This window comes from Wyeomyia smithii, chromosome 3, assembly GCF_029784165.1.
Source record: "Wyeomyia smithii strain HCP4-BCI-WySm-NY-G18 chromosome 3, ASM2978416v1, whole genome shotgun sequence".
Lineage (NCBI taxonomy): Eukaryota > Metazoa > Arthropoda > Insecta > Diptera > Culicidae > Wyeomyia > Wyeomyia smithii.
The window spans coordinates 241,377,645-241,403,152 of NC_073696.1; the positions used below are offsets into that span (position 1 = coordinate 241,377,645).

The window sequence follows — 25,508 nt, forward strand, 5'->3', positions numbered from 1 at the left end:
CTTACATAGTGCCGTCGTCAGTGCTTAATTGGACTGTGTTTGGACAGTCCAAATAAGCACTGACGACGGCACTATGTGAGTGTTGAAATACGTATATGCAAATAAAAAGTGATAGAATTAAATAGTGAAAGTGAATAAAAAAGTGAAAGTGTAGTTTAATGAATGTGTTGTGTAGTGATTTTTCCCCCATTATTGTTCATAATTACAAACATCATGGACCAACAAACTTCATGGACCAGAGTTGATCTGCGATAACGCACACAAATATGAAATTTGACAGCAGTGAAGCCCCTCTGAATGAAAGTGATCGATCAAAAAATCGATCGAAGCAGATAGGACCTTTTGAAATGTTTCTTCAGATTTGTCACCCTGTGCCTGTTTCGTCGACTGGTGTCAAACTGACATTCAAATTCCGAAAACTCCTATCGTTTTGCTTTGCTCAAGCGATTTAGGATTCTGGAGACTGGGAAAACGTTGATACTAATTCACGAAAAAAACATTAGATATGAGACTGTCTCTGTTGCGAACGGCCCGACTGAATCCTGCGGTCAAGGAGCTGCGCTTGCACCTATGCCAGACCGGTGAAACATCCAAGGGAGTCCGGTAAGTGCATTGTTTTTATCCAACTTGATTACACAATCATCTTGCTAGGGAGTTTTTATTTTCTGATGCTCTTTCTTACCTCTGAATTGTTGCAGCGAGTTCATTAGTACTCAGTATGCGGGCTTGAAACGTGAAAATCCCAAATTACCGATCCTGATTCGCGAATGCAGTGGTGTTCAACCACGACTGTGGGCCCGTTACGGTAAGTTTGTTCCGTTCATCCAAACGCAAACGTCTAACCTTTTTTACCATAATTTCAGAAATGGGAAAGGAAAAATCGGTTTCCTTAACTAATGCTGCCGCGACGGACGTTGCAAAACACATTGCAGACCTTGGAAAGTAGAGAAGATGTAAATGATAGAATTTATGAAATAAACCTAATACGTTGGAGTTAGCGAGGCGTCTTGTTATTTCAAATGATTTTTTTTTTGGGTTCCGATGGGGTTGTCCAAACCTTGAGCACAAAAACAAGTTTTGTTATGATATTTTTATTTGCTGCTTGTTTACAATAATACGACGGAGTCCTAGAAAAGTTAAATCAAAATACAATGCTAAAATGTATTAATACTAAAGGCTTCCGCAACATGTCGTATGTTCTCTGCTTCGTTCCATCGCGTAGTAGCGTATTCCCTTTTTAATTTTTGTTGCTTTTATAATGCACATTGAAATATTAATGTATAAATGAAAGAGATATTTGAATCGACCTACATACGGAAGCTCACCTGTCGAAAGTATTCTCTCTAACAGGTTGACTTGGTTTTTCTTTAAATATCAAGACCGATCTGGTTTTGAGATCGATTATTCTCTAGTTAAGCCGCTGCGAAATTGGAACTTTCTTACGGCGACGATTCAGTTGTGATCGTTCCCACAACTCGTAATAGCGTTCTTGTTTAAGCCATTCTTGATATTTGTACCACCATTCTTCCCATTTGATGTAGTCCTGTGTCGAAGGTACAAACAAAAGATTAAAACTCTCAGATTTACCTAGAACTGCTAGACCCAACCTGTAGATCCAGATCTCTGAGATAACCGCGACCCTTATAGTACTCGTACCGAACACGAACATCATCCCAAGAGGATAAACCACTCGGTCCGGTGGTCATAAGTTCCTCCGGGAAGTGTCCAGCCGGTGCTGGAGAGTACGTATACCTAACAGGAGGTGGAGCTTCCATTTCTTCCTCGATCATCACTTTCAAATCTCCACCGGAACTGTTCTTCGTGATGCGCATATTTTCCATGTTACTTCGGTCGACGCTCCACTGAGCCATTTTACCGAACCGCTCCGACAGTGTCAGCCGTGTTGTGGCCGTAAATCGAGGCAGTGAGTTTCCACTGCTTGATGAATCCTCCGAGCCAGAAGATGGCGAACGCGGTCGACGTTGTTTCGGTTCACCTTCGATTTTAACTCGGGCGCGCATCTTAAGAAATAAAAGTCACTTTAAAAATTTAACTAAGTTATCCAATCTGTTTATGCTACCTTCTCTACATTTTTATCCTTGTGCTTTTTGCTAGATGTTGAAGGAACCTGTGCTGATGTCTTCGATGAGCGAACTTTAACCGGACGAGGCTCTGCCGGAATGGGTTTCGGTTTTGGAACTCGCATCTTCGGTGAAGGAGCTTTATCCGATTCGGGTGTTTGTGGATGGCGAACTCGTTCCGCTGGTGGTGGAGGAGGTATCGGTCGTGACGGCCGATCTCTAGGATCCTTTATAGATATAAAATAGAAACAAATTACAACGGGTACTGTTGATGGACACAATTATGTGATACTACAAATTGCCAACAGCAATGTTACCTTATCGACGCGATGCACCTTCGGCATCGGTTCCTTGCGGCGCGGATCCGTCGGCGGCGGACTCATCATACGAGTTACCGGAACGTCGCGGCGACTTTTCGAGATGTGAGCACCGTGCGGCGAAACAACGCGATGGCGCGGACGCGGACCGGATATCGAACGAGAACGACTAGCATAACAACAGGCAAACAGACGTACGCCCGATCGAAGGGAACAAACAGAGATTAGTTACCAACTTTCAGCTACCATCTGGCATACGGCGTCCACTACAGAGGACCATACTTACCGAATTGGGCGACGATGTCGCTCCTCAACGGAGCAAGCCGAACAAGACTCATCGGAACAGCTGGACACCGAGAGAGATCGACTCATCTGCAAAGACGATAGCATTGAATCATTTTACGAAAAAACGTTTTGCAGCTTAGGGACATTTTAGAAGTTATTCTAAGGCGAAAGTGGGAGGTGTGGGTAATATCTTCTAAAATATTTTATGGTTCGAGTACTTTCTCATATTACTTTAATACATTACCATACCTTAGGTGGCGGCGACGGGGGACGTTTGGGCTTTGGCCTTGGCTGTGGAACAGGAGACATTCGTCGAACTGGCATGCGGCGTGGTGAACCTGAAACGGAAATCGGCGATCGTCGATGAAATTCCGGCGGCGAAAGACGCCGCATCATTCTGGGCGGGGGCGAGCGAGGTCTCCGCTTCATTTCTGGTTCCGGCGGCGGTGGCGTCAAAGACGCCGGTCTTCGTCGCATCGGTGGCGGTGGCGAAGGTGACACCGGTAACGGGCGACGTTTTCTCAACGGAGGCGGCGAAGGGCTGCGACGGTGCCGCGGTGGAGGAGAACGCGGAGATCGACTGCGGCTACGACGCGCAAGCGGTGGACCATTACCGAAACGGTTCGGTGCTCGCTCGCTGTCCGAGCTGCTTGGATCATCTTCAATGTACATTTTCTTAAAACCGGTGTGCCGCCAACGGTTCGGGTCTTTCTCCTCTACCTCGAGGAGCTTCTTGTCCCAAGTTTCGTTGGGAAAAGCCCGAGCCTTGCGCATAACGTTATCAAGTTCCTTGCGCTTACCAGCCGGATGACTGGGATCTGAAATTTAAAAACAAAATTATAGAACTGTACGAAACAAAAATTAAGCAACATACCATTAATCCGAACGTGATTAGGTTTGCGGTCCATGCGTAACTTGCTAGAACCAAGCGGTCCGCCACGAGACGGCGACGGACTACGCCGGGTTAGACGACCGGATAAATTGCGGTCCATTCGCACGACACACGCACAAAATGCTACGCTCGGGTTTTCCGGTCAACTTTTGTATTTGAGGAAAGTTCAGCAAAATAAACGTTTTGATATAACAATCTACTCTCACGGATTTTAAACAGATCCGAGGTTTACTCTGCAAAAGCGGTAGGATGAGAAAACGGAATACAAGATCATCAGAATGAATGGTCATTTTGGGGAAACATGTAAGTGCTGATCCAACAGCAAAAAGTTCAGTTTGTGTTCGCAGTGAACGAACCGGTGGAAGCTTCTTATGCGATAAACAACCGGCGAAGACGAAATCGAAGCGACGACGACTGCGACCGCATTCTTACGCGCTTTGGACTTCCAACCGGGAATTCCTAATTCGACCGTTCCGATATTTCGTCACCGGATGATTTAACGTCGCGATCAAATTACGCCGATCCCGCATGAGGAAAAGTCGACAACGAATAGCACCGTTAACCGTGAAGCTTCCAGCCATCGCGTTCCGACAACTTCACGCGAACTCTTACGTCGTTTCAACCGAACGGTATCAACGAAATAACACCTTCAACATAGCACAGAGAAAGAAACTCCATCTTTAGCCACATCATCTCACTCCAAACATTTTTTGTTGTTTCCTTTCTCTCGTCTACTTCACCCAAAACTTCCGAGGGGAAATGATCGGTCACCATTATCATCACCAACCATCAATATCAGCCAAAGCTGAAATTCTTCATCGTAGTTAAGCTCAACCTTTTTTTTTTCTTTGCTTCGTTCTCGCGTACGGTAGCAGTAGCACCCACGAATCGATTGCACGACCGCTTTTCGCACTCGCGACACATTTTACCAAATACATCCATCCCGGAGAGCGAATATTTTCGTACCTTTTTGCAACGCGATAAGCCACCAAACGATGGGGCTTTGCAAGAAAAACTTTAATAGCAAACTGCAACGAACAAGAGTCTGCTTCAATCCGTCGCCATTTTCAGAAAAGTTTTGATTTCGTTGGCCGTCGTCTTTTTGTCGACTACTTGCGTCGATTAGGGCAATACACTCTAAAATCTAGCGTCGAACTGCAATTAGCGACTACGAAGTTAAAAGAGATTTTGAGGACTGTTCGCTCTTACGCGAACTATATATCATATGCGATTGTCAAAATGTGTGTGATGATAAAAGCAAAGATATTTCCTTACTTCTTTTTCGCATGCAAAAACCAAACATATATCAGCACCTTCGTAGTCTCTAATAAATCATTTTACTAGATGTTTATGAACTTAATTCATGAATGAAATTTTGACAGAAAGCACGAAACCGCTGATATCACGCACGTCAAAGTATCATCAACATCAGCAGAATCCATCAAACCTGTCAGTTCGTAAAATGGTCTACACGTTCGTAAATAATAACTTATGAACTGAGCAACTTTGATTCAGTTCCCGATAAAAAAAATTGACAGATGATGTTATACGCATGTATCACCGCACCGCCACTTTTCATACACCTTTTCCTGACAGCTGACAGTGGGCACAAATGAGTTTGAGCCCAGGACATGAGTTCACTGTCATTCACTGTTACTTGATATAGGAATGCCAATTTAAATTAGAGTTACTCCCAAGCATAAGACTAACTTAGATAAAAGGGCAACCTCGATTCATCCTTATTAGGGAATCCTTAACGGTGAGCTTCTATACCCCGTTTGGCAGCGCTCTACTATTCATACCGTACCGGTCACTGCTAAACGCGCTAGAGAAATAGTAGCCGGGCTTCCGGGAAGCATCGCGCTCTTAAATTTGGCAACCCGATAACAGCGCTGCTAAAGGTTTATGCTGGATGGAACGTCAAACTGAGACGATAGCAACGACCGGTGTGAAAACCGGTGAGTGAGCAAAATAGCCGCGCTGTACACAGCCGCCATAACAACTCAAATAGTAGCGCAATGTTAAGGATGCCCTTACGAAGTATTCCGGATATGGCCCGAAAAAAAAATACGGTGTATTTTGTGGTGAGAACAGTAAATAGACAATATTTTTTGTTGTAACCATAAAACACAATGTATTTTTACTGTAAGCTTGCGAACGTTTTTGTTATATTTTAACAATGTTTTTTGTTGTTGAATCTACCACCGACAATAATTTTACCACGAAAAACATTGTCAGTGACTTCTAGATGTATGGTAAAACTATGTACAATTACAGTAACTTTTAAGGTTTTTTTGGTGTTTTTCTTTTTCGGGGGCCAATGCCCTTGTATAAAAAAGTACCGATCACTGTGATTCGCGACTACGAAGATGCTGATATTTGTTTGGTTTTTGCATGAGAAAAAGAAGGAGGGAAATATTTTTGCTATTTTTGTCATCACACACATTTTGACAATTGCATATGAGAGTTCGCCCTGGTGCGAACAGCCTTTAAAATCTCTTTCAACTTCGTAGTCGCGAATAAAAAATGAGTGTGTAGTTTCATCGATTATGCCGATGATTAGCAATTCGTCGACTGTGGATTAGCAATGGGCGATCTTTGAACAAAAATCGATTCTCCTGCATCGATTAATCAAAATCAATAAAATCGATTCATAAGAAAATCGAGCCTGAAAAATCGATTTACAAAAAATCGATTTTTGTTCGGTATAAGCTTTTTGAGACTTTTTTTGGCTATATTTATGAAGGTTTTGTTTTGTTTGCGTTTTCTGGTTAATTAATCATGTTCATCGAGTTTTCGTACACAACATCTACGATACGGCTTTTTTAGTTTATTGCCATCTTCTTTAACCGCGTGTACTCTTAGGGTTTTTTTTTTTTACTAAAAGTTTTCGTTGTCGCTCATCCCATAGACCATTTCACGAGACGTTTGGGAACTTGATTCATGAACGAAATTTTGACAGAAAGTTTGGAACCGCTAACATAATGCACTTGAAAGCATCAAGAACATCAGCAGGATCCGTGACACCTGTCAGTTCGTGAAATGGTCTATTGTTTCGGATGCACTAAAAGCAATCCAAACCTGTATACAGTCAGGTTTTTTTTTTACTCGGGGATACGTACCTCGTAAAAAAACGCATAAAAACCGCGGTAATTCGAAAATCCGCGTAAAAAAACGCGCTCATTCAAAAATCCGCGTAAAAAAAACCTCGGTTATTTAAAAATCCGCGTAAAAAACACGTTTTTTTATAAATCCGCGTAAAGTAGTCCAGCATGAAGGGCTTCAGAAAAACCCGAGACGCTCTAGAACCAGTATTTAAAATTGTCCTCTTTGACGGTCATTCCGGATCTTTCGGTGGGCGGAGGGTATTTTTTGGACTAAGTCTTTTACTAGATAAACACTTAAACGTTTCTGGTTCCAAACCCACGTTAATTCGGAAATTCGCAAAAATTGTTTTGAATTAGCGCGGTGTCGCTTAAAAAAACGCGTTAATTGAAAAATCCGCGTAAAAAACCGCGTAATTCAAAAATCCGCGTGAAAAAAACGCGTTAACTCAAAAATCCGCGTAAAAAAACTCGTAAAAAATCCGCGTATAAAAAAACCGCTTAAAAAAACAGACTCTAATTGGGTTGTTTAGTTATTCACGGATTTCCGATTTTTATATATCTTACAAAGGAGTGTAATTTTTTTAAGCAAAACGTGATTTTTTTAAACTTTATATCATTTTCCTTCGGTTTTTAAATGAAAAATAAAAATTCGCTCTAAATCGTTACAATGACAGTTCGTAGGTGGGCGAACTGTCATTGTAGCGGTTTCGAGCAGATTTCAAGAAGTTTTAAATCGTGATTTAAAAAGCGAAGGACAATGATAGAATTTTTTTTAAATCACGTTTTATTTTGAAAATTCAGATCATTCAGATGATATGAAAAACTGATATAGCTGAACAACCCAATTCATAAAAAAATCGGAACATCCGCAGAACAAACTCAAATAAACAAAAATGGCGAGCGCGACACCATGCAGAACAGAATACAGCACGGCATATACACGACCATTCAATTCAACTTTTGCAATATTTGAGTTAACGAGTACCCCGCTACTTATAGTTGAAAAATAAGCGCATATGCCTTTTCTATCTAAATCAAAAAATTGGTGCTTGATACTGCCGTGAGATGACAAAGTGACGTAAGTGCCACTTTCTCGAATATGAGTTTTTCATGCCAATTTGTTCATTATTCGAAGACCTATCTTTTGGTATCTTCCTTTTCGTTGTTACTTATTCGTACGTTACATAAAATCAAAAAAACAAAGTGACGTTGGCACACATTTCCATACAAAAGTGACGAAGAATTCTTTCGTTTTTGGGCCGTACTGAAAAACTGATCACTTGGATCTACGTCACAATGTCATCTCACGGCAGGATAGTAAACACCCACAACGATAGTAAACAACGTCCCTACGGAAGCCAATTTTCAAAAAGTGCACTTGCAGAGGTAGCAAATATGAAATAATGTTGGCTAATATCCAAAATGGTAAATTCAATATCCAATGCAATGCAAAATTTCAGCTAAATCGGAATTCAGGAGTATTTGGTCTAAATTTCACTTTCTCGACTTATGAAGAAAAGCACAGTTTGTAATAGTTTTTTTTTGTGCCAAATGTCTTATGCCTTGTTCACACTATAGCAGATATCACATGATATCGCGTATCTTGAAACATACATACATCTAGTTTTCACGGAAAATTTGGAGTATGGGATTTGAAATCAAGATGGGCGATATTACATCATGTGAACTGGTTATTAGAAATGTATAAAACGTCGAGGTCGGGTGTTATCCAAAAAATCGAAATTTTGCTAACTGTTCGTGAAGGCGAAATTTTGAACACTACTTCTAAATAAAACTGTCAAAGTCAATTTCCATTGCCACCCCAATGTACACCAATCAGATAGTAATGATTGTATACAATATATGTCAAACTTTCGAGACGGTCTTGTGGTCTGGTAATTTATATTCAGTTCGAGGTGCAAACTTGTCTCGTCGTTCTTTTCATCCTCGCTAGGGATGGGCGAACGGCTCACTAGCCGTTCATATGAACCGGTTCTTAGGAAAGAGCGAAAGAACGAACGGCTCACGAAAAAGAACCACGGTCCTTTGGGCGCACCAGAACTGCTTGGTTCGCGCGAACCCGAAGTTTACTGAGACAACACGAACTGTCAACGCTCGTGAATCATTGTAAACCATGAGTCGGTTTAGAGCCGCTCTTGCAAAAGAGCCGTTTCATCCACCCCTAATCCTTGATATATTTCACAACGCATGCGTATTAGCCAAATTTCATACGGGTTTGTCTATTGATGTCGCGTTTACAAAGGCAAAAAATGGTTACTGCGTTAAAAATACTGGAGGGACTTAATTTGGCTGCGGATTGTTCTTTTTCAACTCGACGACAAGGTTATCCAGCTTCCCTGACCTACAGAAAACGTCAAAATGGGCTGCGTGCACTATACGCCATTACCGTTCGTGAAAAGATGGATATGCTGGATATGGGGGTGGAGACATACTCATGAAAAAAGTTGTCATGGACGTAGACAATTGTTTGAACCAACAAAAACATTTGAAATGCGTTTTTCTCGGTTTCATGTCTATTGAATTTTAGCCCATTCTTCAACTATGGACATCCCGGTAAAAAATTGACACATTTTTCAGATCAGTGTCCGGATTCCGAGCACACACTTCTTCGGAGAGAAGAAAAAAAATTTCGTATACTATCAATAAAGAATTTTTTTTCTCTTCAAAGAAAAGTGTTCTCGGAATTCGGCCGCAGATTACGTTAGCAACAATAAATGCAATCACTATTGTTTTCAATCCGTTTTGCACACATTTATTTTTCAGGCGGAAAAAAACGATCTTGCCATCCAAACGATCGATTCAGCAAAAGATCGCGCGCAGAGAAATCGATTCAAAAAATCGATAAATCGACTAGTAAAGATCGATTTTGCAAAAATCGGATCGATCTTGCCCATTGCTACTGTGGATTGACCGATTGACAGCTTGACAACTGAACGCACCTCCCCGTTGGCAGCCATTTTGAACGGAAAAATTCGTGTGCGTGTGTGAACGCAAAAACTGCGAGAAAGCCGTACAGGAAAAATTATAAATTGCAATTATAATATGCCATTTAATGGTGTAGTGGCATCAAAATTGTTATATTGAAGTAATTTACCACCAGTGCATGATGGAAACAGTGCGAGTTTTCAATCAGGAGGTGAGAAAAAGTGCAAATCTGAAATCGGCCGATGATGCAGCCTGACCCCGAAAGGAAAAAAAAAATGGGTGCTGCGTGAATTCGAGTCGGGTGCAGTGTGTTTGCGAAATTATGTTACATAAAATCAAAATCGGGCTGTAAGCATCGACTAATGCTTGGGATGTGGTGTTTTGTGTTTTGTTTTAGCTTTCGGGGCTGTACGAGTCGAAGCCGCCGATCTCCAAGGCCAAAATGGCCTCGATCACACGCAGTGCGATGAAGGCCATAAAGTTCTACAAGCACGTCGTCCAGAGTGTGGAAAAGTTTATCTCCAAGTGCAAGGCAGAGTACAAAATTCCGGGCTTGTACGTGATAGATTCAATCGTGCGCCAATCGCGGCATCAGTTCGGTCCGGAGAAAGACGTGTTTGCGCCCCGCTTTGCTCGGAACATGGAGCAAACGTTTGCGCACCTGTTTCGATGTCCACCGGAAGATAAGGTAAGCTACTTGGATTCTTTTAACAGTGATGATATTGATTGTGGTGGTGTCGATTGCGGTACCGTTAACTTGGCCGGTACCGGAAGGGTTGCCAGTTTAATGTGATGAATTAGAATGTGATGCTAATCGAGATTGAATAGATTATTAAAGGGAGTTGAATAAACTTAAAATAATTTAATCCTATTACGAGACATTAAAGATCGTACAGTAAATTTTAGCGTTCATCGCTTCGATGCGCTTAAAAGTTTTAAACGTTCAAATTTGATTTGAACGGTTTTGTTTACAAAATGTATGATTCATCGGGTTCATCAGACTAAAAAAGAGAACTTTACAAAACCAGAAAGAACAACAAGGTGAAATATTCTAAAAATTTTTGAAGATCAAACTACCAGAAAAATCAAATTAAGCTTTCGGTTGAAGGAAGATTTCTAAAGACGGGAGAAGAAAAAAAACCACGTATTCCCATCAGGGCACAAATCAGAGAAAAACGTCTCTGCATGGAGAAAAAAATTCCAATTGTTGAAATACTGGAAATGCTACTTATTATCACGTTTAATTTTTTTCCAGAGCAAAATCATTCGGGTGCTAAATCTATGGCAGAAGAATATGGTGTTTGCACCGGAAGTGATCCAGCCGATGTTTGATTTAGCAAATCCAGAACATCCACTCCATCTGCAGTACAATGCGGCAATGGCGGCTGCTGGTGCAAGCGGTGGCGGTAGTGTCGACCAGTCTGCTGCATCGAACGGCATGAACACCTCGGTGCTGTCCCACGATTCGCCCGGTCCAATGGGCCACGATGATCACGGCAACTCGACGCAGGCTTCCGATACCGTAAGTTGTTGGTTTTGTTAGCTTGTTTGGTGGTGTTTAGTAACAACATTTTAACTTCTTATCAGAAGCCACTGGATCAAAACACCATTCGACAGCTGCAGCAGTTCCAGCAGATCTTGATGCGCCAGACAAGCGGCGGAGACAGTGCACTAGGTGGTGGCAAGGATCAGGTTAAGTTCAACAAGAAATTGTTGGACTTTGACTACGGCAGCGAGGAGGATGAGGACAAAAACTCACCGTCGCTTCCGTCCACGACACTGCCCGATGGAAGTAATATTGCGGCGATTTTGTCGGATCCGAACGTGCTGAAACAACTGCAGAATCTGCAGAAACTCAAGCAGCACGAAATGGAGGAGAAGCAAAGCAAGCTGACCGAGATGCGCCTGCAAGAGGAAAAATTCGAGAAGCATTTGGCCAGTGTACTCAAGGTGGCTAGCACAATTAATACCCAACAGCAGCTTATCGATGTAAGCTTTTCGTTGTGTGACTGTGTGTTCTAATGTTCGTTTTTCTTTTTCTTGTTTTTCTTGTTGCGTTTCCTTCTATTCTGTTCCTTCTGTTTTTTTCTTATTTCATTCCTCCAGAAGCTACCCTTTGCTAATGAATGCGATCTAAGTCGACAGCCGCCGATCGACCTGACTCCGGGTGAGTGTGTTGTCTAGCAGTTGCTTAGTAATATTAAGTAATCGTTTGTAATGGGATATTTTTGTTTTGTTTCAGCTACTCCCACTGGAAAGGAGGCTCCTGGCAACGATGATTTCGACGTGGTCACAGAGGTAATTGTCTCACCCGTTACTTGTTTTTGTTCTTGCTTGGTGAAGCTACTGATGCGGATTGTGTTTGTGTCACTGGAACTAGTTTCAATTTAGGTTGCAGTTAGTAAATGCTTGATAATGGTATGAGGAATAATTCGGATGTCAATATGAATTCGTTTTCCAATTTGCAAGTATATAATTATGTTTAACAGTCGATTGTGTAATCTGTTACAAAAGTATAGGGCTGGTAGTAGGTCTTTTTTTAGAGGTTGGACTCTATTTTAGGTTAATCTGTAGTCTCTTTTTCCAACAGAAGTTTTGAGGTTTTTTTTAGCAAGTGGTTTGGAATTTATGATGTAATTCTGAAACCCGAACCCGACATTTTTTTTTTGAGGTCGATTTCTTATACCAATTTGAGACTGCCCTACAGCTTTGAACCTCGAAAGATATTGAAATGTTAGCGATTTTTACAGTTGCATGATATTAGACATCATTATCTAATAATTGTGCTTATTTGAACCCAAACCCGACATTTTCAAACCCAAACCTGAAAGTTTTTTTTTCACCAAACCCGAACCCGACCCGTACCCGACACTGAAAAATTTTCAAACCCGAAACCCGATCATCTCTAGAATACAGTAGCAATTGTGCTACAGAAGTTATACGTTTATATTGCCTTTTACAGTACAATCCTTTCAAAACCTGAAATTTATAAGCCTTTCACAAAGCAACAAATTATTTTTGCTTTTTAATTTAAATTTCTTCTTAAATTTACTTCATTGTTTCTTTTTTATCCCTTTCTGGTTCCTTTTCGAGACACTCAGTTGTTACAAGCTCTGTAGATGAATACATAAGGGTCGTAGACAATTTGCCTAAAATCTATCATAATCAGAGTTGCGAAAACCTGGAAAATCAGGGAATTCAGTTTTTGATCAGGGAAATCAGGAAATATAAGCGAAAACTGAAAATTAGGGAATTTTTTTTTAATCTAGATGCGTTTTTTTTTTCAAACAGCTTTTTAGCGCTAAAACGGATTTTTTTTTCATCAGAATAAAAGATTGATGCGGGACCTCTACTGTTCGGATTCATACCCGATCGAATTGGGATTTCCGAGTTGCCATTCATCTACGTTGCACTTTTGTGTGCTGAATACTGAAAAATGTCAGGAAAATTAATGTTATATTTCCGGGAAAGTCAGGGAATTTACTTTGGAAAACTCTTTCGCCACCGTGAGATAACAGGACAGGGAAAGTTATTCTCTCTGTTAGGCACACTTTCCATTTCCACTATTGTGGCGGACCCCGGGAGCATACCTAAATGACGTAGTATTTTTTCATGATTTTCAAACGCCGCCTCCCTTCCTCTCCCCCCTCGTTGCACTTGGTCACAAAATCTCAACGCTCCGGTCTTATCAGCGGCCTGTAGATGTTTAATTTTGTGCACTGGTGAATTTTACTCATTCGGAGCGGTGTTGCAGCATTTTCACCCGTGCTGCGTTCTCCTCGACTAACCATTTGCATTCTTCGTCGAACCAGTCAATTCTATGATTTGAAACTCTTGTATCTAGTGCTTCAGCAGTGCTAACTATGGCGGATCGGATGCTCCTCCAGCCATCTTCAAAAGTAGCTGCGCCAAGCTGCTCTTTCGTGGGTGAAGCTGCTGCGCGTATTTCTGTGTAACTTACTTTATCTTACCCGCTTATCTTAGAGCCGTGGTGGCTCGCGCTGTATTAAAAAGTTGTCGCCATGTCGCTTGGTTTGGGCTGTGTTTCGCCAGTTCCCCAGGCGTTTCATAACCCGCAAGCCTCCTTCGATCTGGTCGAGCCATCGTGCACGCTGCGCCCCTCTATTTCTGGTGTCAGTAGGGTTGCTGAAGAGAAATGATTTTGCAGTGTTGTCGTCCGGCATTCTTATGACGAGAACGGCCCATTGCAACCTATTGACTATCGCTAGATGTGCAATAAGGTTCTTTCCAAGCAGTGCGTGCAGCTCATAATTCATGCGCCGTCGCCTTTCTCCGTCGTCCGTCTGTACTCTTCCGTAGATAGTCCGCAGCACCTTCCGTTCGAAAACTCCAAGAGCGTTAAAGTCCTCCGCGAGAAGCGTTGTTGTCTGCATTCCGTAGAGGACTACGCGGTTTTATCAGGGTTTTGTACAGCGTCAACTTCGTGCGTCGTCGCACTCGACTTGATGAAACTGAACGTGCGTCGTCGCACTCCACTTGATGATGTCAAATAGCAAATAGTAAAGTCCATCACTCGCGCCATGGTGGCATTAATCAGTCGAGACAGTTTGTCCAGAAATCCGTTGTTGCAATGATCTGCCTGTTCTTGATAAACTGTATCATAGGCCGCCGCGAAGTCGATGAAGATCTGTAGGTTTGAGAAGATCTGGTTCGTAGGTGCCCCGGGTTTCCATGAAGCCCGCTTGGTACTGGCCCACGAACCTCCTGGCTGAAGGTGATAGACGGCGGAACAGGATCTGTGAGAGTATTTTGTAGACGGCATTGATAAGCGAGATACCGCGGCAGTTGCAGCACTCCAGCTTGTCACGCTTCTTATAGATAGCGCAGACAACTTCCTCCATCCACTCGTCTAGTGGTCATCTGCTGCTAGTGCTCCCAGGTCAATTTCTATTTTGCTTTTGTCAGCGTCGCGTCGTTGCACATGTCGGCTTACTGCACATAGCCTCTGCAAGATTGGTTTACCTTCTCATAGAACTTTCGCGTATCACTGGCACGTTTCCAATGTCCGAGAAGAACCGGCCATCGATGAGAACAAGGTCAATCTGGTTTGCTGAAACGTTGGCCAGATGATCTCCAGATGGTTTTTTGGATGTTCTTCCGGGGAAAGAAGGTACTTCAGACTGCCAGTCTGTTGTTCGTCACGGTGTGCAGGCTGTGCGGGATTACCGGCTTGTATATGTCTTCCCTACCGATTTGAGCGTTCATGTCTCCGATGACGATTTTGATGTCTCTAGGCGAGCAGCTATCGTAGAGCTTCTCCAGCTGTGCGTAGAACGCTTCTTTTTCTACATCGGGTCTTCCTTCGCGAAGGCAGTGCACATTGAGGACCGGTCTTTTATTCTCAACAAACACAACTTGTCGCTGATCACCTGCCACTTGATCACACGTCTCTGCGTCCTGCCCAGCACTATAAAACTATTGGTTGTTGTGTTGTGTGTTGTGTACTCCGTGGGTCGATTCGGCATTATTCGAAGGATGTCTACGAGATTGCGAATGTAGAAAAGAGAAGGAGTTGTTGTTTATACAGACGTTCGTGTCCGCACTACACAAACAGCGCGTTTCTGTAACAGCCAGAATCCACCGGAGACATTTTCCCTCTTTTTTTTTATGTCTATGATGAATGCCTTGTGACGGCTGGTAAAAAGGCTGTGGGAAGAAGAAGCGTAAGGACTGCTCGGCACCTCACCGACAGCCTTCGTGCAAAGAAAAGCAAACTCGGCAATAGAGCGGCTGTGCACTGAAGGATGTGTGTATCGCATACCGAATGTTATTTACAACAACCAGCGCTGCAAACCTTCACTGAAAGGACTTTCAGTAGAAATTGAAATTCAATTCCCTCTTTTTTTATGCCTATGATGAATGCCTTGTGACGGCTGGTAAAAAGGCTGTGGGAAGAAGAAGCGTAAGGACTGCTCGGCACCTTACCGACAGCCTTCGTGCAAAGAAAAGCAAACTCGGCAATAGAGCGGCTGTGCACTGAAGGATGTGTGTATCGCATACCGAATGTTATTTACAACAACCAGCGCTGCAAACCTTCACTGAAAGGACTTTCAGTAGAAATTGAAATCTTTGAATTTCAATTTTCAACGAACGAGCTGAGAATGAAAGAGACTTCCTGCTCCAGTCAGTTGACGATGATAGCCGCATTTCTGTGATTTCGCACACGCTGTGTTGCTTTAGCGATGTTTATGCTGTTGAGAATATAGATGCTTATATAGCTCATCGACTTCATGCATTGAATTGGCTCAAATCAAATAATTTCCATATTAAATCAGACATCTCATTTCTTTCAATGACCGGACTTTCATTGAAAATTGAAACCGCTGCCGCTGAAGGTCGTTTCGACTTGATACAGTGAAAATGCGGTTTTCGTCATTTTCGTTTGCAGAGTCGAAGATTTGCAGCACTACAACCACACATGATTTCGTTGACATGGTAATAAGGTGAACAGCAAGAAAAAAAAACATGCGTGTATGGGGAACTAGACCGCAACCACATCTGTTTGACTAAAGATCCAAAAATCTCTTTATTTTAAGTATCGACATCTAGCGGTGGAGAGAACGCATTTTACACTCAAAATTTTATTACCCTTATACCATTCATACCTGCTCGTGGTGAAAAATTATTTCGGTCTCTCTTGTCCTCATACAAAACTGAAAAGCAAAAAAACTGTGCGACCTCTCGCCACTCCTTCGTAGAGATAATTCTTTGTTCTCTCCGGTACTGGTATAGCGAGAGTGCCTTTTCATGATAATCGTACATTACCACCCGCATACGTGCAACGGTTTTTATGTACATATTTTTTTTAAGGAATTTCATTGTTGCCCGAGTTGAAAACTGAATATCTCGACCAACGACAATCATTTTTACTACATTGTACCTAATGTCGTAAACAGTGCTGTGTATAGCGCGTCTGATATGCATTGTTTGCAATGTTAGGTATAAAATAAAAACGGTACGAGAAAAAAATACTGTCGCTAGTCGAAAAATCTGGTTTTCAACTCCAACTAAAATATTCAAGTAAATCAACTAACAGGTTAAAATAGTTTCAACAGTCGCGAAGTGTACGATTCAAGAAAATTTGTAAAACAATGTTTGAATGGTTAAAAGATGATCAGCTTAATTTGTTCTATTGACGTTGATTGTGAATTGTTACTGAATTTCCGCTTTGAAGATCTCTTGAATGCGGTTTTATCTTATTCGATTTTAATAGATTCAAGATCACCTTTTTTCCTGGTCATTGAAGCAAAAAAAAATAATAATAGTTTTTTGGTGTATGTTCAAACTATTGGAGCGAACTGTTCGGACGATGCACTGTAAAACCAATGTAGGATAGAACAGCGAAAAATGAATGCGTATGCTTGGGCACCGATTTGCTGCAGAGTTTTGTTCGAAGTTGCATATCTGTTCTGTGCCGCAACGTTATAATATATTTTATCTGTCGGCTGTCTTTATTTTGTTAATACACTATTGTCATAGAGGGACGCTCTCGGATCTCATCATAAAACTCATCGCTTAGTACATTTTTCCCCTGGTACCCTCCCGTATCCCACCGTACCTTCTCTCCCGGCAACACTCCTGGCGCAACGATGTCGAAGTGGCGGGGTTCTAGCTGATCCGACAGGATCCGGTCGCCACTCGGAGCGTTTAGCGATCTACAGCCCCATGTACCGAGCTTCCATTCGCCGTGCTTAGAAGTGCCGTCCTAGCCGTCCTATGAAGTTTTGAGTGCATGCACACAGCTACTAGGTAGAGGTCCGAATCTATTTGCACTGCGGTATCGAAGAGGAACCTGCCGTCGATAACAACGTGATCGGTTTGATCGAAAACATCATATCCATCTTGGCAGCATAGTCTACTGAATAAAGGTGGAACTAACGCATGCTAGTGTTTGTGCTGGCGATGCGAATGCAATCCGAACGCACAGGCAGGATAATCGCATACGCACACAACATCTTTGTTGCGATGTGAATACCACCACTTTCATAACAAATTTCCACCTTTTGTAGACCTTTCCGACCGAGCCCACACAATTGTGTAGGTAAAAAATGACGGATAACAAAACCTAAATCGAAACAATTTCTATATAAAAACACTTGCTTGCCCCGGTTTTTTATTTTTCGTAGCTGCTGCGATGTTGACACAAGCGCTGTGAGCAATAAAACAATGAATAGGACGTTCAAAAAGCGAGAGTGAAGGTTTTGTTTAAGTCATTTAGTGCGCTGTTTGATATGACGCTTGTCGCTTTTGGTTCGATTCTCTGTTTGTTGGCCGGGTGATCTTCAGGTGGTTTTGTGAATATTTTGCGGGAGAAGAAGGTACTTTGGACTACCATAACACGGGAGGCTGCAAAGTTCACACATCGATGGCCGTATTCATTAGAAACGGTGTGCAGGCTATCGTGCCTTGTTACCGATCTGTACATTGCCTCCCATCCTACCTGAGCATTCATGTTCCCATTGACGTCTTTTACGTCCCATCGCGGGCAGCTATCCCATGCTTGCTCAGTTGCGCGATGAAGGCTTTCTTATTGCTGATGCTGTAGTCAAACATGGAAATTTTCACTCGCTCGCAATATTTGATGCAAATGTGTTCTTTGATTCAACACGTATCATTTTCACTCGCGTACAAGTTTTCCATAGAAACGCAACTGATTGTGATTCCTTCTGATTGTTTCAAAAACTATGAAAGGAGACTGAATGATTGAAAAAACGATAATATTTATTGTATTCAAGTTTGCTTGCATTCAAAAGTATCGTGAGAATTTGCGAAAAATTATCGCTGATGATACAAAATTATGAATTCTAGTGAACGTGAACGTTTTACCGAAGTAAATAGCTATCGTCAATGCTCACGGTAATTGAATATCAATACACACTAGCGTAGCGTGATGGGGGCGGTCCGCCCCGGGTGTCACCCTCTATGGGGTGTCACCCATGAGGAAATTTTTCCTTGCGTTGATCAGCTGTCAACACATCACGCGTTGGCGTATTTTGCCCGGTACTTCATAGTATGAAGCCGGTTCCCAGCTCGCTAATGCTGCCACAGCTCTGCTAGAAAGTAGGTGTCCGATATTCCATATCTTTCGCTCTATTCTCGTTAGGCCTTACAACACCCTGTCACACCAAGGGACCATCATGTGAGCAGATGCTCGAATTGGCATAGCATTTCCTCTACCGCCTAAGTATGGTTTGCGCACCAATGATCGCGTCGCACCTTTTCACTTAGCTATTGTCGGATGACAACATGGCAAAGGCTACACCAACCAGTTGTGTCCGTGATTCAACTGGCAATCTATTGTAATCATATGACACGTGGAGGAGTGAGATAGGAATTTGTGCGGGCCGGAGCTAAGTTTGACGCTTCTTTCAGGTTGTCAACTCACCATTTGAATCCCAGCTTTAAAGATTAATGTTTCCAAGAGAGGCGTATAAACACTGTGATAGCAAAACAAATCGAAGAGCACGCACGACTGATTGTTAACTTTACAGTAAAAAAAACCCTGACAGAATTTGAAATGACCCTTGAACGTTTAAACATTTCTGATCAAAAACAAAAAAGAGATAGGTGGAATAGTAGATCATTTTTTCTGGAAATAAATATTTCTATAATGTGTTTTCCAAAGTTAAATTTGCTTTTTTATCGAAAACTTTGATTCTACTGAGTTAGATTTGTGATTTTCTTATGTTGTTATTTTCGTGAAAAATGGAATTAAAATTTACACGAAGTGCTGATCGTGATTTCTTCTTTTCTGCTTTGATCACAGTTCTGATAAATCTGATAATATTTTTTCATGACTAGAAAAACAATCATGCAATTTACCTTACCTTGACCGGAACAGTTTTTGTGGAAATCTTGATTGCCAGTTCTACAGTTTGCCGTTTCAACATGAAAGATAAAAATGAAATTGGAGTAGCTGACAAAATCGTGCGTTTCTACATTAAAACCGTTTTTTTAAATGAAAACTCAAGTTTGGAAAAGAACGATAAAATCATTACTTGTGAAGTTAAGCATATTTTTCAGCTTGTGAATTTCCATCTGTAAAACGTTGGTAAATTAAATCGTGCTCTTGTTGTATTTATTCTTTTCAACCATTCCGTTTCTCAATTATTTTCTTTTTTTTTTCAATCCTATCTTTGTTGCTTTCTTAAAACCATACTATGATTTTATATTCGTGATTAGAGCATTCAATCTAATAATTGTCCCCTCTCAATATTTTGATCATTTGAGTAATAATCAAAAAACTTACAAACTTGGAAAACATTTTCTGTTTTTTAATTTCATAGTTGTATTTAATGAAAAATACTGTTACATGTGAACGTTTGTACCAAGAATTATGTTCGAAAAATGGTTAAAGAAGTCATGACTATTCCATATGCCATTATTAATTTCCAATTTCCATATAAAAGAATGTTCCAATTTTTACCCTTGAATTAGGGTGTAAAACAAACAATGAACATTCTAAACATTAGTAGAAGCAATACATTTTATTCTGATTATAATGCGTAAAATTGCTTTAAAAAACACAACTCCAGATTGCAAATCTAAGTAAGTAGATCAACACATTTGCAATTCGTCGAGAGCCGGACTCACAAAATTTTCGTTCGCTTGCGTCCAAGAACAGCTTACGAGTTGTAAGTGGTTCTTCAACACCGGTAAGTCGATTCTTTTCCCACCTTTGTTGACAATTCGAACCCCCATTTACCGCCACGGTTCGTCCCATGCAAACATAATTCGCCACGCCGCAAGGAAATTAGTTTACAAGCGCTCAAAGAAACACGTTGCAAGCATTTCGTCTTCAGCAAGCAGAAGAACAAACAAAAAACTACTCTTTTCGATCAAGATCTGATAAAGTTTAAAAATATTTCTTTTCTCTGTTTCGAATCGTGCGCTTCCACACCGTACGGTTCGGATCTATTTCTTCCAACTTTCTTTTCTCTCAATGTTCTCAACTTAGGTCATCAGTGACACGCGCAGCTCATCGCCCCGTAGCACGGCACCGGATCAGTACCAGAAGTCAACCACTACTTCTCGACGCAGGAAAAGCCGATCCCGCTCACCCAGGGACCGTCGGGATAGAGACCGCGGAGGCCGTAGACGATCCCGCTCCAGATCACGTTCCCGCAGTCGATCACATTCACCCAGGCGTGGCCGTGGAGGACGAGGGTCATCTCGGGACCGTGATCGTGCAAGCCAGAAAGACAAGGAACGCGATAAGGAACGGGAGCGGGAACGCAAGAAACGTGGACTACCGGAAATCAAGAAAGAACATCTCAGTGGTAAGATATGCATCCGAAAGGAATGAAGAACGCGATCCGCGCTTCCGGAAGTCGTAAGACGGCTGGAAGAACGTGGATCGGTTGGACTTGAAAGAAAAGAGTAGTGATTTGTATGATTTGCGCTTTGCAACGTGTTTCTGCGCGAATCGAGAGAGAGCAATGCGATTAACGTGTTTTTTTTTATCTCTACACTTGCTTCTTTGATGAACGATTACATAACTCCGTTGTGGCAACACAGTGTGCAGTACAACGCTGTGGGTTGGTCACCTTTCCAAGTTGGTCCAGCAGGAAGAATTATCGGACACGTTTGGAAAATATGGCGATATTGTCAGCATAGATTTAATTCCACCGCGTGGATGTGCTTTCATTGTAATGAACCGCCGCCAGGATGCGCACAAAAGCATGCAAAGTTTGAAAAGCCACAAGATGCACGGTCGCGCGATTACCATCTCTTGGGCTACTGGCAAAGGGGTCAAGAGTAAAGAGTGGAAGGATTACTGGGACATCGATTTGGGTTAGTTTAGACTGTGGTGGCGATAAAAAGTGCTTTACTGATTCTCTGTGGTATTCATACAGGTTGCAGCTACATTCCTTGGAACAAATTGAAACCCAATACGGACCTGGAGAGTTTAGAAGAGGGGGGTATGTTCGATGAAGACACTATGCCCCAGTGGATGAAAGACAAGGTGCATAGCAATAGTAAACAGCAAAAGGACGTGGACACTCCGCCGGCGAGTATCGTGACTCCCTTGTACGGGGTCGATACCAGTCAACCACCACCGGCGGCTCCAATGATGGGCATTCCTGGTATACCGGCTCAATTCCAGATGGGTGGTGTGCCAAGGTGGGTAATCTCTTTGGTGTGCTTTTAGGGTTAAACTGTTTGTGGTAGAAATGATTACTTTTCAACCTTTTACATTGTTTGTATCTGCCTATAGACTACCACCAATGATGGGTCTTCCGATGGTACCGGGGCTAGGAATTAACGTTCCCCCACCGAACCTAATGATGGGTCCCGCAGGCGGAATGAGCAACCCTCCGCCACTACCTATGGGTGCGGGATTTGGCGTTTTACCTCCGCCACCTCCGTCGCACATTGGTATGGCTACTATTAGTGACGAAATGGACATCGAAATGGAGGAGGAACCCCCGCATCAGGGAGGACCTGGAGGAAACATACCGCCAATTATACCACCGGTTGGAATTCCACCTGCTGGCATGCCACCAGCTGGTATTCCACCAGCTGGTATTCCTCCAACTGGTATTCCACCACCGGCTGGTATGCCACCGGCAAATGTGGCTTTCTTCAATCAGCCACCGCCTCCATTGTTGCCACCGAATCCGCCAGCAGGACTTCTTTTCGGCGCTTTGAACGATGAGGATCGTGAACAGAACAGACATCGACAGCCGCCCGCTGGACGAAATCGTGAGGAGTTCGAACGTCGTGGTAGTCGAGATCGTGAACGGGATCGTGATCGGGACCGGGATCGCGATCGTGACCGCGGAGGACGCGGGGGAGATAGACGTGATTTCGGCAATGATCGCGACGGAGGGCGTGGTAGAAGAAACTTCCGCGAAGGAAGTGACGGAGAATCGCGCAATGATCGGCCCAGTCGTTGGGGAAGTAATGATAGAAACAGGGGTCAACCGTCGGCACCTGGTGGTCCAGGAGGTCCGGGTGGTTCTGGCGGTGATGGTGCACGTGATGATAGGCCACTATCAGAGCGACTGCGCGAGTTGGCCGAAAGGAGCGCGGGAGAGGCAAGCGAGGGTCAGCAACCGTTTGGAGGAGGAAGGAACTTCAGAGGCGGACGTAACATGAATAATGATAGCGATGGTACGATTATATAGATTATAGATTATAAAAAATCGGAGTAAACAAGTTGTTCTTCCAATCGACAGACTTCAACCGAGGCGGTGATGATTTTGGACGTCGCGGTAATTTCCAGCAGGGTGGACGCTTCAATAATAATAATAATCAGCGTGGTGGCGGTCGGTTCAACAATCGCGGTGGTCCTCCAGGATTTATGCAAAATCGACGTGGTGGTGGTCCAGGTTAGTTATTTAATTTTTTTTTAGTTATTGAAGAGTTATTTATTTTATTATTTCTTACATGCTCTTTTACACTTCATCGTTTTTCTGTTTTTCGAAGAAGGCGACATGCCACCGATGAACATCATGGAACTGCTGAATATGAATTTGTTCCCAAATAATGACCAACAACAAGGATGTGACGATGATGATCAGCCACAGCAGTTCTTTGACCGTGGTGGTGGTGGTGGAGGGGACTTCAATAACCGTCGTTCAAACAATTGGAATGATGGAGGAGGCCGTGGTGGTGGTAATCGTGGTGGACGTGGCAACTGGAGAGATAATAACGATGGCAGTGGTAATGATGAAAGATCTGGAGGTGGTCGATTTGGACGCCGCAATGATCAGAGGAACCAAAATCGACGTGGCGGCGGCGGTGAACAGCAAGACGAACAACCTCAACAGAATTGGGATCAGCCGCAGCAGCAATCTGGTGGTGTTGGTGGTGGTAATTCAGGAAAAAAATGGGATGACATCGATGACTCGTGGGACAACGAAGCGAACTCGGCTCCGATTTCAGTTCATCAACCCCAACCACGGTCACAGCAGTCGGATACCACGTTCGATGGCGGACAACAAGAACAGTTAGAGCGTCAGGATCATGAATCACAGTTCCGTGAACAAGAACAACAAGAAAGACAAAATGTTGACAGCGAAAGCATGCCTCAGTCAGAAGCTCAAGAAAGAACAGAAGAATCGCAACCCGAGATGCCTAGAAAGCGAGGGGGGACCCCACTGTTCGACGAAAGCCGTTGCATGCAAAGAAATCCTAGCCCACCCAGGCAAGAACCTGAACCAGAATTGAGACAACCGTCTCCAGTTCAAGAGCAACAGCAGCAACAACTTAGACCTCAACTATACTCGCCATCACCGCCTCCTGCGTCCGATCGGTTCGAAGCAGAACCTGCCCCAGCTGCCGAACCAGTTGTATTTACCAACTCAGAACCATCAATGGATCAGCAACAGGAAACATCAGCACCTATTCAAGATGTAGAACCTTCACCGCCAGTTGTTGAGCCGCAAGATATCGCTCCACCAGGAACGGAGGATGCTTAAAGCTTACTATGAATACACGTAGCAGGTATTCAATATGAAATTTAAAATAGAAAAGTTTTTTCAACTAGATGTCTAGATATAGTTGCAATAGCTACTCCTCTCTTGAAAACGGTACGTTTCATCGAAAGAAGCCGAGGCTTTTCGTTTAAATTGAAATTTTTATTACAATGTTTTCTAGGGAGGAACTGAAAATTAATCAATTTAATTACTTTCGGTTTTGCAAATTGGTTTAAATCTCGAATAGGTTTCGGATATATTTATTATAGTGAACTGCAATGATTTTTGCTGGTGAAGAGAAACTATCGATGAAAACACCTTTTTGATTGATGATAAGACAGGGAGAGAAATATTAGTTAAAATTTACTAGCTTTACTCACCCAAAACAAGAAGTGGATGTTCAAATAAAGCACTTCGACTACCAACTACATATTGCTATGTGCTAATCTTTGAAGTAACGTTTTTAATAACCGGAATCAAGGAATTCAATCTGTGATATTTTGTGCAAGTGGAAAGGTTCAGTGGTTGCATTTTATCATCATTTTCTTTCGGGTTGTGAAAAAATCAGAATACGTTCTTATTATGATTCTAGATAAGGCCTGCGAAAAAAAAATGAACAAGAAATAAATCATTGAAGAGATTATAACGAAAACTTTGCTTGTTTGCCGTTGAAAGTAAAGAGCAGAAAGAACAGGATTAGAATTTTAAGTTTACAAATCGGTGTTTGGAAATATACGTTTGAAACGATGTGTAAGGTAGGTGAGTCACATCTCCTCGTGGGAAACTCGCGCCGAGGGACAAAAACCACGAGACGTCGTATCTGCAATCAGCTGGACAGGAGTTGGAAAAAATAGACTAGCGCTTGCACTCGAGTTGAGTGACTTGTGCAAGGTACTGTGAACAAAGCTTTTGCTCTATATGGTATCATTAGATGTTTTTTTTACGTTTGTTAGGTTTTTATTATATTATAATGAAAAAATGTATAATAGCGATACACAAATGCTATAGATTTTTCCACCAGATTCTGTTTTTAATTACGTCAGGCAAGCCGTACTAGACACGAAATGATGAAAATGCGCTACCGAAACGACACGAGTTTACAAAATATCACAGTGATTACAATTTTTGGCTACATTATTTGATCGCACTGATAATTATGTATCTACCCTGCAAGGGTACATGTATGGATAATCTTCTGATAAAAATAAGTAACATATTTCTATAATAAATACACATCTTTACGTTGCTCTAGCGAGTGTTTGAAAAAAAAAATGGTGAACCGAATCTTTCATTACTCTTTCAGTCCTTTTCTCCAACTCAAATTACGTTACGTATTTTATCGTCCATTGATATTGCGAGCTGTTTATTATTTTTCATCGAATAATTTTTTGATAACTAATAAAAACTTTTTTTCTATATTGCATAACACATATGTG

General features: G+C 42.3%; 3 protein-coding genes across 6 annotated transcripts; 2 read left to right on the forward strand and 1 right to left on the reverse strand.

Annotated features, from left to right (window-relative positions):
* The first annotated feature begins 387 nt into the window (after positions 1–387).
* Positions 388–998, forward strand: LOC129730027 (NADH dehydrogenase [ubiquinone] 1 alpha subcomplex subunit 2). Its single transcript, XM_055688985.1, has 3 exons — positions 388–603; positions 699–805; positions 864–998. Exons 1-3 carry the CDS (start codon positions 506–508, stop codon positions 944–946), a joined length of 288 nt encoding a protein of 95 aa, XP_055544960.1. The 5' UTR covers positions 388–505; the 3' UTR covers positions 947–998.
* Positions 999–1,075: 77 nt separating this feature from the next.
* LOC129730026 (serine/arginine repetitive matrix protein 1) lies at positions 1,076–4,701 on the reverse strand. The gene is made up of 8 exons (XM_055688984.1): positions 4,542–4,701; positions 3,558–3,808; positions 2,933–3,501; positions 2,685–2,770; positions 2,399–2,567; positions 2,081–2,308; positions 1,608–2,021; positions 1,076–1,543 (listed from the first exon to the last, which is right to left on the reverse strand). The coding sequence occupies exons 2-8, from the start codon at positions 3,673–3,675 to the stop codon at positions 1,409–1,411; spliced, it is 1,719 nt and encodes a 572-aa protein (XP_055544959.1). The 5' UTR covers positions 3,676–3,808; positions 4,542–4,701; the 3' UTR covers positions 1,076–1,408.
* A 4,946-nt stretch (positions 4,702–9,647) lies between these two features.
* LOC129730028 (SR-related and CTD-associated factor 8) lies at positions 9,648–25,323 on the forward strand. 4 transcript variants are annotated; one of them, XM_055688988.1, is made up of 12 exons: positions 9,648–9,839; positions 10,026–10,316; positions 10,884–11,150; positions 11,219–11,617; positions 11,735–11,795; positions 11,871–11,926; positions 20,607–20,928; positions 21,167–21,442; positions 21,505–21,772; positions 21,867–22,765; positions 22,831–22,983; positions 23,081–25,323. In XM_055688988.1, the coding sequence occupies exons 1-12, from the start codon at positions 9,807–9,809 to the stop codon at positions 24,073–24,075; spliced, it is 4,020 nt and encodes a 1,339-aa protein (XP_055544963.1). In that variant the 5' UTR covers positions 9,648–9,806; the 3' UTR covers positions 24,076–25,323. The 4 variants fall into 4 exon arrangements, with proteins under 4 accessions (XP_055544963.1, XP_055544961.1, XP_055544962.1 ...); XM_055688986.1 differs by having other exon boundaries at positions 9,649–9,839; positions 11,216–11,617; XM_055688987.1 differs by having other exon boundaries at positions 9,649–9,839; positions 11,216–11,617; positions 23,084–25,323.
* Positions 25,324–25,508: the final 185 nt, after the last annotated feature.